This window comes from Populus alba, chromosome 18, assembly GCF_005239225.2.
Source record: "Populus alba chromosome 18, ASM523922v2, whole genome shotgun sequence".
In the NCBI taxonomy this organism is placed as follows: domain Eukaryota; kingdom Viridiplantae; phylum Streptophyta; class Magnoliopsida; order Malpighiales; family Salicaceae; genus Populus; species Populus alba.
The window spans coordinates 986,141-1,002,763 of NC_133301.1; the positions used below are offsets into that span (position 1 = coordinate 986,141).

The window sequence follows — 16,623 nt, forward strand, 5'->3', positions numbered from 1 at the left end:
TAATCCCACACATTTAATTGAAATTGAACAAAAAATTTGAAGCAAATGATAACTAAAATTCAAAAAAATTATGCAAAAATTATTTCAATAACAACTAAAATTTCACCATATTTATTAATTCATAAAATTATTAAGAACACAAAATTGAACAAAAATAATGAAAAAAAAACACAAAAAAAAGAGAAAAGGAATGAAAAAATACTTATATTAATGACATGCTTGAGTTCAGTTCTTAATTAAAAAAGAAGAAAGAAAAGAAAAGAAACATCGTTAATAAACCCAAAAAAGGAAAAATGAGAACAAAAATGAAGAAAGACAACATATCTTAGGATGAGAAGAAAAGAGAATGCTTGATCTCAAGTTTGAAGGAGAGAGAAAAGAGAAGAGAAAGAGAGAGACATATGTGTAAGAGAAGAAGAAAGAAGAAAAGAGAAAAAGATGAAGCCTATGCTTATCACAATAATGACACTTAATTTCTTTTCTTGGCTGAAATCTTCTTGTAGGCTTCTATTTGTCTTTTTTGTAACAAGTGCATGAGATTCAGAAGTGCTTGTCCATTTCCTCCCTTTTTTTTAATTGAGATTATTATCCTTCACTTTCTTTAAAGTGATTTTTTCATTCAAAGTAGAATTGCTAAGTGACACCATCAAAGTCTCCTAACTATCCAACAATGAACTCAATAAGATTAGTGGCTGCATCTCATCAGCTAACTCAAGATTCATCAATAACAATTGATTCAGGAACCCTTGAAATTCATTTATGTGCACTAAAACATCTTCACCATCTTTATACTTCAAATTCACAAGGTCTCTAATTACAAAAACCTTGTGTTGTGCACTATTCTTAACAAAGATTTCTTCCAATATCTTCCAAATTGTATAGCAGTCATGTTCTTAAGAGATATGATTAATGGACTTAGAAGATATCTATTTTCTAACATTAGTAGTCACCTTTCTGTCAAGCCCATTCCATTTTTCCTCATCCATATCATAGGCTTTATTTTTTGCACTCAAAAGGCAAAGCCAAATTATTGCAATATAAGCGATCTTCCATCATTGTTTTTCATAAAATATAATTAGAGGAAGTGAACTTTATCATGCCCAAATCTTTCTTTTCCATTTTAATTGTACAAGAAATTTAATCTACACAAATTCAATCTATACAACCATTGCTCTGATACACTCTATAGGGAAAACCGAACACCAATATAACTAAATACACAATCAACAAGTCCCAATTCTTTTCCCTCTCTGTGCAATCAAAATTAGGATCAATCAATCAACAAAATTATGCAATCAAGCACACAATTCAACACCGAGATTTTTTTACTCAGAAATCCAGATTAAAAAAAAACCCACAGGACTGTAGTTTACCTAAAAACTTCCACTATTAACAAATAATAGGTTCACAAGTGTTCTTCCTTAGCTATAAATAAGGGCTACAATATATATATATATATATATATATATATATATATATATATATATATATATATATATATATATCATGAAGATCAATTTATTCTTGGAATACAATAAGATTAAAAATAGAAAGGTTTGAGAAAATCTCACAACAATAACAACCTTATTTTTTGCAAAAATAACAAATTTAGACACTACCAATCTTTAATCCAACATCTAGAATAAAAAACAATGTGTCTAGAAGTTAAAATATCGGCCCTGTCCAATGATGAACGAAATAGAAATAAGATAATAAAGACAGGCCGCTCAAGTTGTCTCTTTTGGTTTCTTTCTCCCGTATGTGCTCTCCTTTTCTCTTGCAAGGCCATTCTGCCACAATAGTGAAATTTCCAATTTATATGAGGTAGCTAGCACACCTCAGCCTCTTTATTCAAATGTGTGGTGTGTGGTGGTCCTATTGTCATGGTGCGGAACCACCCAACTCCTATCAACAAAGAAGTAATCTCCTGTAAGGACTTTGAAACTAGTGTTCGATAAAGCTTGAAGAAGGTTTAGACCATTTAAAGACACCCCAAGAGTTGCAAGATCTGTTGATGACTAGCTAGAAACATTTGCCTTTTTAAACCCTAAATTTGCAGTTCCAGCTTTCTCTACCGCCAAGGCCAACGCCGTTGCAGCACCATAGGCCCATAATCCAAAAATGTTAAACTCCGCATCAAAAACATCAGGTTGTCTTCGAATTTCCGCTTCCACGAAACTCGAAAATATTTGAGCTCTCTTGTATTTGGAACAGCAGGCTGAACACCCAATACCCCTTGCATTGCATCAGTGACAGAAGGATCGGGTGTACTCAACAAATCATCTGTCAAACAATCAGTCATGATCCAAACAAAGCCTTCATTCATCATCCCAATCTCTTTTGCTTTGGGGTACATATGCACGACGAAAACTCAAATATGCACGAGTGCCAAGAGAACGATACATATGCACGATGAAAACTCTTGGAGTCCCTAGTGGTGGGGATCAGCCTGGTTTTGTAGTAACCATGAGTGGCATATAGAAGTCTGAGAGGGACATTATAATGCAACTCAAAGCAATATTGACATCAAAACATTCCAAGTCTAGAACCACACCAACGTTCACTCCAACATATGCTGTTGAGTTTTGGGCCAACCTCATTTCTATGAACATGCTTTGAAGGGTACCTTTTCTTCATCCTCTAATTTGTTTCCAAACAATTTGATAAAAATCCTGACAAAAACTTGAAGATTGTTGGAAATATGAGGGGGGTTTCTTTAAAACATGGTAACTTAATTTTGGATAATGCTTTTGTTTTCGTTTTCACAACGTAATTTCTATGGAAAGTCTGTAGAATTTATAATGCGGCTGCAAACAAGGTATGCCACTGCTTGCATTCCCACAATATCTTGGGAAATTGCTGAAGAAATCTATAATTTGTGATAATAATTTACTAATTCTGAAACTCAGTTTAATCCTACCGAGCTATAAATATGTTATATATAGTAATTCAATATTTACAAGTTGAAGTTCGAGTGTCATAAACGAGGAAATCAAACAGAGTAATATGTATTCTATAGCATTGCCTCCTGCATGTTCCTTTGGACTTTCCCATGAATTGCCAGGCCTCCGATGGCCTACAATTATATTACAATGCTACAACTGCATCTAGAGGTCTACAAGTTTCCCACTGTCAAACTGTCAATGGTATCATCTGGAAGTCAATTGTGATCATGTTCTACTTCAAAAGCTGCTAGTCTTTCTTGATTTGGGTTTGTAAGTTGATCAATATTTATTACTACCTCTTGAGATGTTTGACTATCTGGTCTGGAATCAACAAACTCTGTAGAAGACTGATCTCCATCTCCCGGGAAATAACTAGTTTGAACTGAAGAGGCCGATGGGCTCGGCGCACCCATACTAGGCAGACTAGTGCCTTTGCGGTCATTCAGCCCACTTTTTCTGAAAGTATGGGATTTTAAGTCCCTCTGAATAAAGATCCTGAAGAAATTACGGACTGTACTCCTTATGGAAATTCTGGAATTTAAAGGCCTCAACATTTTCCTTTCCTTGTAGACAAACATGACGATGAATATAATGAGAGCTAAGAGGGATGCTACTCCAGCAATTAAAAATAAGCCCCAGAAACTCTTGAGACTAAGGCTGTTAGATGTAACCGAGGTGCTGGAATCTGGGCAATTGCTTTGTTTTCCAAACCAAGCATTCTCAATTTTCTTCATTTGATCTCCTTCTGTCATGTTTAGAACTGCCCTTGATACATCTGGTACCAGAGGAGAACCTTTAGGGAAGGCCTGAAAATCACAACACAAAGCAGCAAGCCAGTCTTTATCAGGGTCGACAAACTTTGCACTTACATTACATAGGGAGAAATGGAGAGGGGTGAATATACTTACAAATGCGAAACCGTCTGTTTTAAATGTAGGATCAATCATGGCATATTTAGAGCAATACTTCGACAGAAAGAGCCTCGTATATGGTACTTCATCAAAAGCAGCAGCAATACCACCATTTCCACTTCCTTTTGATAAAAGGTCATCCCATTGTTCTGTGGAATTATACACAATGAGCTTGGACTCGTCGAAACCCAAGTCTAATAGGATTCCCTGAACAAAGGAACCCTGCTGGTAGCCTACATACTTCCCCTTCTTAATGAGCTCGTGTACATCAGTAACTGTAGGCCGCAGCTGCTGGACTGTAAGTAAACTAGTTAGACTGGCAGTGTAGCTTTGTGTGAGAATCAGCACAACAAAACACCATATGATTACCACTGCTCTAGACAAGTTGCTAACAACTGTCTCCCCTGCAATCATTGTTGAAAAAAATAAAGATGAAGTCAATTTGGTGTTTGAGACACTAAAACAAATATGTTAAACGAAAGAAGAAAAATTCAAAAGGGAAAGGGAAATTACTTTGTGCAAAAACCATGGTTGAGAAAGAAAACCAGAAGCTAGTGCCAGCTTGATGCGAAGCAGGCCCTCTAAAATCTTCATTGATTCTGTGTTCAAGAACCCAGATCACAAATCCAATGAAAATAAAGAAACAAAAACTTGTCACCCAGAGATCCCATGTCAGAGGCCTCAAGAAAACCCATGCATTTTTGCTGTTGTTGTCCACAAGAGGGACGATCATGGAGACACCACTTTCAGTGTAAGGCAAAGTAAAATCAACATACTGGGATCTGTTGAAAACAATAGTTGTATCTCCAACTACAGCATCAAAATTCTGTTGATACCAAGCAAAAGAAACAAGATATCAATAAAAAATAGATTTGCATGCATGAATCTGTCTCAAATCTTGTTTCAGATATAAAACTGAATGTGATCTAGGACAGGAAAAGGTTGGTGAAAGTTTTACCTTCAAGTACACTTGATATATCAGATCATTGTAAGTTCCAGCTGTCTCGCCGTCAGGCTTCGCAAAGGGGATGTACTCGTAAGGCAAAGCATAAGGCAATGCTTTGACAACAGAATCAAAAACATCTATGCTGTATCCAGTGACGGTTGTGGTGTTAGAACTAGGATCTCTTGTTACTTTCACAAACTCACTGAAACCATCCTTCAAAGGCACTCCTATTCTCAACTTCTTCCCATTCGTTGGAATCTCCCAGCCCTTGGGAACAGAAGTTGTATCACCCGGCCATATGACAGTTGAAAGATCGGAGTTAGAACCTGCGTACGCAGTCATATTATTTGTTGAGTTCAATGTTTTGACAATCCCTTTGGTTGATGTCCAGAATCCTATCTCTCTTCCCCCATTGCCGTTCACATTTATTATCTGGAAAGCTGATGACTGTAACTGCCCATTATCGAAAAGGTAATCTCCTGTAAGACCTTTGAAAGTAATGTTTGATAAAGCTTGAACGAGGTTTGGACCATTTAAAGACACCCCAAGAGTTGCAAGATCTGTGGATGAATTGCTAGAAACGTTTGCCTTTTGGAAGCCTAAATTTGCAGTTCCAGCTTTCTCAACAGCCAAGGCCAAAGCTGTTGCAGCATCATATGCCCATAAGCCAAAAATATTCAACTCGGCATCAATAATATCTGGATTATCTTGTTGGAATTTTCTTTTCCACCGAATTCGAAAAGTTTCGAGATCTTTTGTTCTTGGCACATAAGGTGTCACACCCAATGCACCTTGCATTGTATTAGTGACAGAAGCATTTGGTGAACTAAAAAATTCAGCTGTTAGACCATCAGTCATGATCCAAACATAGCCTTCACTCACCATGCCAATCTCTTTTGCTTTGGCAAAAACCCGAGCGCCAAGAGATGGAAACATGTGCACAATGAAAACTCTAGTTTGCATTGTCATCAACTTGTAAAGCTCTGAAACAATTTGATCATCAGTGGCTGATGGAGAAATGACACTCCGGTACGGTACACGAGCATCAACTGCTTGCAGAGCATCAGTTAAATAAGGTATCACGCCCTCTCCATACTCATTGTCAATGTAGATGGGTACAGCTTCTCTCCATCCAAAGGCTTGAACTAATGCACTTATGGCATTCACCTGAGTTGAGTCATTTTGGGTAGCTCGGAAGAAGAAGGGACTCCTGATGGAAGTGAGAGAAGGACTTGATGCAGAAAATGATATAATGGGCACCTGAGCTTTTTCTCCAAGTTCAATGACAAAATTTGCTTGCGTTGATGTTGTTGGGCCTATGATTGCTTGCACTTCAAAATTTTTTATCAGGTCCAGGGCTGTGCTTGTAAAAGGATTAAGAAAACAATTATCGTATAGATCAATTATTTTCAATAATCAGTAAAGATTAATCATAGAGACTTAATTATGATTATATTGTACTTTATATTAAATTAGACTTCTGATAAATCATGAATATAATTGTAAAAGGTTGTACTTGGCATTTGGGGTTCTCCTGACCCTCCTAAACAACGAGAAGAAACAGCAACCTAAAAATCAGTACACCTCTCATCTTCTTTCATTGATGTGTCGTGGTATATTTGACGAAGTCAAGCTTGTAAAAAGTGGAGGTTACGAGCATTCATGTAGGGATCAAACCTATGTTTATGGTTTAACAGATGCTTTTGTATACAGACTAGTAAATTAGATTTAGGTTTAAAAGAAGATATAATTATGTCAAACTAGAGTAGTTATTTAAAATTACACTAATAGAAAACCTGACTGTAGGATCGAGTTTAAATTTTTTAAGAGAGTCTATAAGCAGTTTTTCTATGTAAAACTATTTTTTCACTTATAAAATCATTGGATATCCCAAAATTAGCCCTCTAAATTGCTATTTGGACCAATTTTATTACTTTTCATATGATTTTTTTGGATTTTTTATATTGTTTTAATTTTCTTTTATGCCTTCGAAATTTAAGTTATTTTAAAGTAGTTATAGGTTTTCTTGCCTATTTAAAGGTTTTGAAAATATCTTGAGGAGGCTCACCATATATGCAAGACCCATATTCTTAGCCTATTAGACCTAAGTCCAAAGTTCAACCCAAACAAAACTCAAACTAACATAGGTATTTAAAGAGAAAGTTACCATAGAATTTGTTTTTCATCTTCTCCTTTATAGTGAATTTTCTCTTAGAAAACACCAAGGAAATAAGTTATGAACTTAAGTTTTGGTTTCAAGAAGGGTGGAAGAAATAAGTAAGTATCTCCTTATTGTTTTTTATTAGGAAATTATTGGTATAAGGATTAAAGAAAAGTTTAGAGTTTTTATTATAATTTGATGATTGAACAATTTAAAGGATTTAATTAAAGTTTTAGGGTGTTAGTTGGCTTAAAACAAACTGATTAGATGACTGGAATTATGGGTCTTAATTGTTTATGGGGATCTATAGAATTGAGGATTATTAGATCGTGATTCTAGAAATCCCAATCAACTAACTGTTCGATTGGTAGGAACCTGGCAATCAGTTGCTTGTGGTGGCAACCGATCGGTTGGTCTTTTTGGTCACCCGATTAACCAATTAATAGGGGTTAATCAAGTCTATTAGGTTCAATAAGTTTGGGTTATGTTCAAGATCAATTGTGTGAATCAGTATGGCTCTAGAGTTACATTTTAGTGTCTAAGATTAGAGTTTTAATCTTTTATGTTATTTTTCTCTGAGTTGTTTCTGAGCATTTTCTATATTTGTTATAGGTTCTGTTGACGTTCCTCGTAACAATCATTAGTACATAGTTTTTGGCTACATCCATTGGTCTTTTGCTTCTTTTTTTTTTCAAGTGAGTGAGATAATATCTAATATACATGTAATATAAATAATATATGTATGTTGATTATACAATGAGTGCAATTGATTAATTCTTGAATATTTATATATTACTTTATTATTTGAGTACTCATCTATTCTTGAATTATCACTCGTATTATGTATAATTAAATTATATTCGATATGATATTTATTTACTTTGATAATTATTTGAGTATTTATTATTTCTTGATATCAGTATACTTGTCAATAACTTTATGCTAATGGAGTGTAGTTAATCTATGTGTATATAATATTTTGTATACCTAGCTAGTGAGAGAGGCACCAATATGTGGCGAATGATTCTCCCATAGTGATCAGGGCCGCAAAAACCTCGTCTATATATATATATATATATATATATATATATATATATATATATATATATATATATATATAAAATCTCTCAATGAATTGGTTGAATTCTCCCTTTCATTTTAATATTATTTTAGATTCTTAGGTTACTTTTAATTGAGAGTTCTTGCTACTTTGTTTGTTAGTGTGCCTTGCTTGCTTCTGCGAGGCTTGTTTTATTTTTTAAGTTTCGATGTCTTAGATGCTCAACTATTACATTGTTTTCATTCAAGTTTAGATTTTTCTTCAAAGATTGGATTTTATTTAATGTAATAAGTATTTTGAATTATAAACTGTTTTATTAGTTTTGAAGAATATTTGAAAGATTACGAAATATTGTGTGAATTTTATATATATTTGTTTTATGATATATATGTTCAAAAGCTAAGCTCATGTGATGTGTCTAGCTCTATGGCACTGCTCCTACGTACATTGACGGCTATAGACTTAGAATTTGGGTCATGAGAATATAATTATTTTTCAGAGAATAAAAATATAAATTTAGAATTCACATCTGACCGTTTTTGCACATGTAACCATCCCACTAGGTGAAAAAAAATTAACAAACCATGTCCCGTAGAGTACAGCTCACATATGACTTTTAGAAGGAAGCTAGCCACAAGTCCACAATTTTTGGATGACTTTTGACTCTCCTTATAATACTATAATGTGGTAAGTATTCATGAGAAATCCTTTATTTTATTATTTTTTCCCCACTGCTATAATTCAGTAGTAATGCTAATTAGATCAAAGCTAAAGGAAGTTGCAGGGCTCCTGATCACATCACGGAGTGTATAAATTTTTACTATTGAATTGTATGCATAAGTATGTTAATCATCAGTTTAAAACAAGAGAGTAAATGTTCAATTTTAGATCAAATCAACAGTATGAGAGAAAGCTGGGATCAGAGAGAACCTGCTACAGCTGCACCAACAACATCGTTCCCGGAGTTCCTGGTGGTGAGGACCAATCTAGTTTTGTAGTCACTATGAGTGGCATAGAAGTCTGAAAGGGCCATGTTGATGCATGTCAAACCAATATTACCACCCGAAAATTCCAAGTCAAGAACCACACCTACATTCACTGGAATTGTTGCTGTATTCTGGGCTACCAGCACTTCTATGAACCAAATCTTTAAAGAAAGAAAGAAAAAGACCAAAGAGAGAGAAGGCTTCGAAGGGAGTTTCTTCATCTTGTTGTGTTGTACGATTCTAGTTTGTTTGGTTGAAGCTTGAATGGCAGCATCTCTTAATATATATATATTAAACAATTAATTTCCAAAACTATATAGCAAAATTAACATCAATCAAGTTGTGCAATGAATATGAGTCTATAATTAAGGTCAAAAGAAAGAAGGAAAGAATATCCTATTGGAGGATTTATTTTTTATTTTTTATTTTTTGCTTCCTAATGATGTAACTTCTAGGAAATTGCAAAGATTTTGAGAAGATTTGCATTGGTATTACAATTCTCTTGTTAGTCACTGAATCACATTTCAAGTATTAATATGTAAAATACAGGCACTTAATTGGGCGTCTAGCTATAATAACTTATTTCATATTGAAGAGTTGTCCTTATACTCTAAGGTATCCCTTGGTCTGACTTCATCACCGTTTACCTTTTCAAAATCAAATACATATCTGCTATGATTATAGAATATTCAAGCTTGTAGTTACAATGGCCTCTAGCTTTCTAATGCAGCCAAAACAGAAACAGCATTTTTTTAATCAGAAAAAACTATCGCTTCCATTATAGGAAGCATCCTTTGTCACGTCACCAAGTCTTTTTTAAAGACGCATCGTTTTCTCAAGTTCAACATGAATATTCTAACTTATCTAGCCTAGTTAAGAATTGAGGTGGGTCGTATCAACTTTAATACATATGCTGATGGTTGCAGGGATGATGAAATCTGAAAACTGACCTAACAGGTGTACTCTTTTATAAGAATATCTTCGACTTCTGTTTTATATCCTTTTGATTGCTTGGAAGTAATGCATGACAAGTTGACTTTCTCCAGGTTTGTTGTAAGTTAAAACCTTCAATGACCATAACTATGGGGAAACTCCTAAAATACTTCATTTCTATTCATCCAAGTCTACTACAAATACAAGCGCCAAAACAACTATATTTATACTTGTCCATGTGTAAGCCCTAATCCTTGAAAAAGAAGAAGAAGAAGCTTGCAATAAACTATCAGAATCCCTCACTAATTGCTTGACTTTCAGTCCTGAAAAATCAGGATCAAGCTAGGCTACACCATCTATAATCCGTGCACTGCATATAGTGATAACACTTTCGCCCTCAAAATTATCTGTACAATCTAATTAATAGCTAAGAGCTAGGTTGGCTTTGTTAGAAAATAATATAAATCATATCCTGGAACCTTACCTAACAGCTTAAGTTATTGGGTTGAGATGGTTCTTTGACATGGTATCAGAGCCTTGATGACTAGGTGGTCTCGAGTTCGAATCTCACCATCCCTATTTATTTGATAAAATTAAGCACAAGATAATATGGGCCTGTGCAAGTTTCAAGCCCAAAGGGCTTTTACTTGAGGGGGTGTGTTAGAGAATAATATAAATCATATCCTAGAACCTCACCTAACAGCTTAAGCTATTAGGTTGAGATGGTTCTTTGACAGGCTTAGCTTGTAACCAGTGACTATGAAGTTGAGAACACCGTTGAATTGAGTGATAAGGTGTATAACAAAGTAGGAACCTAACAGACCGTGTATTAGACCACTGATTTGAGGAAGAGGAACGATTGCCTTGCTGCCAATTGTTGTTAAGACCACTGTTCCTGATAGACAATAATATTTATATAGAAACGAAATAGAAATGAAGAAAAAGCAAAGAGTAGAAAGGAAAAAGAACAGAGAATGAATCTGTTACACAGAGAAGCAGAAGACGAATTCTAGCACTGTTTTATTATTTGCTTTTTCTTAATGTTCACATCACTAATCCTCAGTTTATATATGTTGTATTAGAAAGATAATACACGGTATTTGTTCTTTCTTTTGCACTGAAATAATGCTGACAAACTCTCTTAACTAACAAACAATACTAATAGTATTCTAACAATACCAATCTCTAATATTTTGACACTTGGTAGACGTAGAGCCGTTGATATCTTTACATGCCCCCTCAATCGCAGGCTTGGAGGAGCCAAGCATGAGATTGGAACAATGATGCTGAAACAAAGAAATGGAAAGACCTTTGGAGAGGATATCAGCATACTGATCAGTAGAGGAGACATGTTGGACCAGTAAATCACTCAAGATGACCCGTTCCCTAACAAAATGATAATTGATCTGGAGATGTTTCATCCTAGAATGGAACACTGGATTGGAAGCAAGGGAGATAACAGAGATATTATCACAATGAATTAAAGGTGGAACAAGTAAAGGAATATGAATGTCACAAAGCAGTTGACGAATCCAAGCAAGCTCTGCAGCAGTGATAGTGAGAGCGCGATATTCAGCCTCCATAGAAGAACGAGAAACAACATGTTGTTTCTTAGAAGCCCAAGAAATAGGACTAGAACCAAAATAAACAAGAGAACCAGAGGCAGACCGGTAGTCATTAGGGTCTCCAACCCAGTCGGTATCATTGTAGGCTTGTAAATGAAGAAGATCGGGCTGAAAATGAAGGCCAAGATGTAGGGTACCTTTGAGATATCGCAAAATTCGTTTGACTGCTACAATAAGAGAGACCATGGGATTATGCATGAACTGGCAAGCTTGATTCACTGAAAAGGAAATATCAGGCCTTATAAAAGTGAGATATTGCAAGGCTCCCACAATGCTCCTGTATTGCTGAGGATTAGAATAGGGCTGGCCATCATCCTTGAGCAGGTGATGATGAGGAAGACAAGGAGTAGCAAAAGATTTTGAATTCTGCAAATCAACCCTGTCAAGTAATTCAGTGATATAGCTAGTTTGAGACACAAGTAAACCAGAAGGCAGATAGGAAATCTGCAGCCCCAAAAAATGATGCAATTGACCAAAATCCTTGAGATCAAATTCCTGAGACAGAGCAGCAATAACCGATGGAAAAAGAGAAGAATGGCTGCCAATAAAAATGATATCATCAACATAAAAGAGCAAGATCATAGTGCCATGAGTAGAGTGCTGACCAAACAAAGAGGAATCAACAAGAGAGGCGTGAAACCCTAAGTTGGGCAAAAAACTGGTGAACCACTCGTTCCAGGCACGAGGAGCCTGTTTAAGACCATACAAACACTTCCTTAGCTGGTAGACAAAATCAGAGGGATGAGCCTTGCTAACAAAGCCCTAAGGTTGAGTCATATAAACCTCCTCATGAAGAATGCCATGCAAAAACGCATTCTTAACATCAAGCTACCGCATAGACCAATTAAAGTGAGTTGCAAGGGCAAGAACTAAACGAACAATAGTAGATTTCACCACAGGACTGAAGGTTTCACCATAGTTAATACCCTCCTCTTGACTAAACCCTTTAGCCACCAATCAAGCCTTATGGCGAGCTATAGAACCATCATCATGCTTCTTCAGCTGGTAGACCCACTTACAACCAACAAGATTCCTGGCAGGTGGTAAAGAAACGAGGTCCCAAATGCCCTGGGCATGAAGGGCCATAATTTCCTCCTGCATGGCTGAATGCCATTCAACAATTGTAGAAGCAATCTTGAAGGAACGAGTTCAACCTGAGAGAGATCAAGAGACTGAATAGAGGTAGAATATGCATGTTTCTTGGAAATGCCACTCTTAGACTTGGTAGTCATAGGATGAAGATTTATAGTGGAGAGAGGCAAAACCACACACAGGTGCTTAGGATGGAAATCAAGATCCACGGGGAGAGGAGAATGTGTAAGGGAGTGCAAAACAGATGAAGGCTAAGAAGATAGACCAGGTGTCAGGGAAGGCAACAATGCAGAATCATGAGAAGGAAATAAAGGAGAGGAAGAAACAAGGGGTAAAACAATGTTATGAAGAGAGATATATGGGGAAGAAGTAGAGAGAGTAGACACATGCAGAGAAGTAGAGACTGCAAGCATATGCATAGAAGTGTAAGGAAACATCGATTCATCAAAGAGGACATGTCGAGATATAAGGAAGTGATTGGTGTGAAGAGAAAAACAAATATACCCCTTATACTGGCCGGCATACCCTAAAAAAATGCAAGTGGAAGTTTTGGGCTGAAGTTTATGAGCATTGTAAGGTTGAAGTAAAGGGAAACAAGCACAACCAAAGATTCGTAAGTGATGGATGACAGGGGAAGAACCATACAACAAGAATAAAAAGGAGATTTTAGCTAGAGAATTTGACAAGGAAATCTATTAATCAAATAGATGGAAGGAGCACAAGCATAAAACCAGAATTTATGAGGGAGATTGGCAGTTTGTAATAAAGTGATGGTTGTTTCCACAATATGTCTATGCTTTCTCTCAGTAAGATCATTTTGTTCAGGGGTATAGGGACATGACATTTGATGAACAATTCTCTTGGTAAAAAGATAATTTTTGAAGTTGGTACTAATATACTCACCACCTCCATCACTTTGAAAGACCCTAAGTGTATTAGGAAATTGAGTAACTAAAAATGTATGGAAATGGACAAAAATAGAATAAACCTCTTTTTTATTGATCATTGGAAAAATCCAAGTGTACCGTGTACATTCATCAACAAAACTAACATAATATTGAAAGCCCTCAACAAACATTGTGGGAGTAGGACCCCAAACATCACTATGTATGATCTCTAAAGGGTGGATAAATTTAACTGCTGGATATGGAAAAGGAAGTTTAGTAATTTTGCCCTCTAAACAAGTGATACAAATAGACTTGGTAGGATCTGAAGTAAAAAGAATCTGAGACTGAGTGAGAAGAATGGACATGATTGTATTAGAGGGATGACCAAACCACTTGTGCCAGAGACTGGTTTTAACATGTTGACCAAGATAGCAATACTGATTACGGTGGGAAGCATATGCAATTTGAAAAGGTGTTTGGGAACTAGAAGAAGCAAAGAAAAGGATAGGATATAAACCATCACTACACAGTCCCTTGAGAAGGACATTCCCCGTGATCTTGTCCTGAATCCAAAAACCAAAGTCATCACAAATAAATCGGCAATGGTCATCTTTACAAAGCCTATAAATTAATAGCAAATGTTGAGATAACTTAGGCACATGCAACACTTGGTGTAATTGTAAGGAGCACTGTGGAATATTCAAAACAAAAGAGCCAATACTAGAAATGCTCAAACCTGAACCTCCTACAGTGATAATAGCATTAGAACTAGAGTAAGGAGTAGCCAAGCAAAGTTAAGACAAATCAGAGGTCATATGAGCTGCGGCTCCGGTATCAGCCACCCAAACTTGTTCATGAGGTGGAGGAAAGGTGGCAGCCATAGCACTAAGATTGATGGAAGGAGGTCTGCCTTGATAGGAGAAGTTGCCTCTATGATAACATTGAATAGCAGAATGCCCATATTTCTAGCAAATTTGACATTGAATAGAAAAGGGAGGGGCTGAAGATTAATTGTGGCGTTGATAACAATCAGCAGCTACATAACCTCTCTTACCACATATTTGACAAATAGGAATATCAATTCCAGGACCAAGAATACCAGGACTAGAGCTTGGCTGAACATGATAAGGTCGTAGGCCATATTGGAAATTACTGCGACCTTTGCCACGACCTTTAAACTAAGAGCCACGGTGGCTAAAATAACCTCCAATGTTATGACCATTGAAACCACTCTGATAGCCATTAAAACCTTTATGAAAGCTAGAGGAAAATTAAGAAGATGGGGCTGACTTGGAGTTAGAAGAAAGAGAGTTAGAATTACCTTCATCAAGAACAAGAGCCTTGCCTTGAGACACCTGACTCTGAACCAGCATTGCAGAGACAAATGGAGATGATGAATGAGTTTGCTCAATAGTAGCTTCTTCAGGAAGCAATTGAGATCGAAAATCTTTAAGAGATAACACATTGTCTCTGCCTCAAACCATACATCGAAACATGTAATAGTAAGAAGAAAGGCCATTGAGATCCAAGATCACAATATCATCATCTTTAAAATAAACACCTGCAGCAGAGAGATGATCACGTGTATCTTTGATTCTCTGCAGATACTGAGACATATGTTCTGAACCTTTCTTGATAGTTTGAAGTTCACTCTTCATCTGAAAGATTCTTGGCTTGGTCACTGTAGAAAATCTATCCTACAATTGAATCCATATATCATGAGAACTAATGCATCCAATGACATAGGAAATGGTAGTAGAAGAAAGAGTGGCAATAAATAGCTGCATCAATGCTCTGTCATGTATTTTCCAAATCTGATGATCATCTGATTCAACACCCTCAAGATCAGAATTTGCATCAAATCAACTTGGATATTTTCTGGAACCATTAACAAATCCTAAAATTCCATGACTCTCAAGAAGAATTTTCATTTGAAATTGCCATATGAGATAATTTGTATCATTAAGCTTCACTATTATAGCAGTTGAGATTGTAGGAAGCAAAGAAGTGATAGGAGATTGGACAATCTGAATTTGAGAACTAGTCACAATTTTAGAATGCAGGAAGTGAAAGTAGAGAATTGAAGATTGTAACGATCAGTGAAGTAATGGAAAATTGAAGTATTGAAGAAGAGAATTAGTTAGGCAATATATCAAATAGATGATAGGCACATCAACAAATACACAGGAATTTCATGAAGAGAATGAGAATAAAGCCAGAATTCAGAAGCTAACGGCCACAAGATCAAGAATTCTATTGCTCTGATACCATGATAGACAGTAATATTTATGCATAAACAAAACAGAAATGAAGAAAGAGCAGAGAGTAGAAAGGAAGAAGAACAAAGAATGAATCTGTTACATAGAGAAGCAGAAGACGAATTCTAGCACTGTTTTATTATTTGCTTTTTCTTAATGTTCACATCACTAATCCTCAGTTTATATATGTTGTATTAGAAAGATAATACACGGTATTTGTTCTTTCTTTTGCACTGAATTAATGCTAACAAACTTGTTTAACTAACAAACAATACTAATAGCATTCTAACAATATCAATATCTAATCTTCTGACACTTGGTAGATGTAGAGCCGTTGATATCTTTACATTTCCCATGATATGAACTATTACCACAATTAAAATTTATGTTGTTGTTGCTGTTGTGTGAGTCACCACCCTCATTCTCTCTTCTAATTAAAATATAATTAATAGTAATTCTTTTTTCTAATAAAATATAATTAATAGTACAAAGTAGTGTGAGTTTATACAAGTTTTAAGCTTAATTTTTTTTTATTTAATGAGATATGTTAGAAAATAATATAAATAATATCTTTGAATCTTACCTATCAGCTAAAGTTATTAGGCTGAATTGTTTCTTTGACATTAACCATTAGGATTGGCAAAGGGAATGTACTCATAAGGTAAGTTTCCACTACAGCTTCAAATTAAAACAACTATGCAATTTCCGAAAATTTTGTTGTGTTATATTTGGGATCTCTTGTCACTGTCAGAAGCTGGTTGAATCCACCCTTCACTGGCACCCTTATCCTCAACCGCCTTCCATTTATTGGAATGCACC

General features: G+C 35.7%; 1 protein-coding gene across 1 annotated transcript; it reads right to left on the reverse strand.

Annotated features, from left to right (window-relative positions):
• Nucleotides 1–3,127: 3,127 nt before the first annotated feature.
• Nucleotides 3,128–9,056, reverse strand: LOC118030148 (glutamate receptor 2.8). Its single transcript, XM_035034149.2, has 5 exons — nt 8,954–9,056; nt 4,815–6,160; nt 4,370–4,682; nt 3,854–4,260; nt 3,128–3,751 (listed from the first exon to the last, which is right to left on the reverse strand). The coding sequence occupies exons 1-5, from the start codon at nt 9,054–9,056 to the stop codon at nt 3,161–3,163; spliced, it is 2,760 nt and encodes a 919-aa protein (XP_034890040.2). The 3' UTR covers nt 3,128–3,160.
• Nucleotides 9,057–16,623: the final 7,567 nt, after the last annotated feature.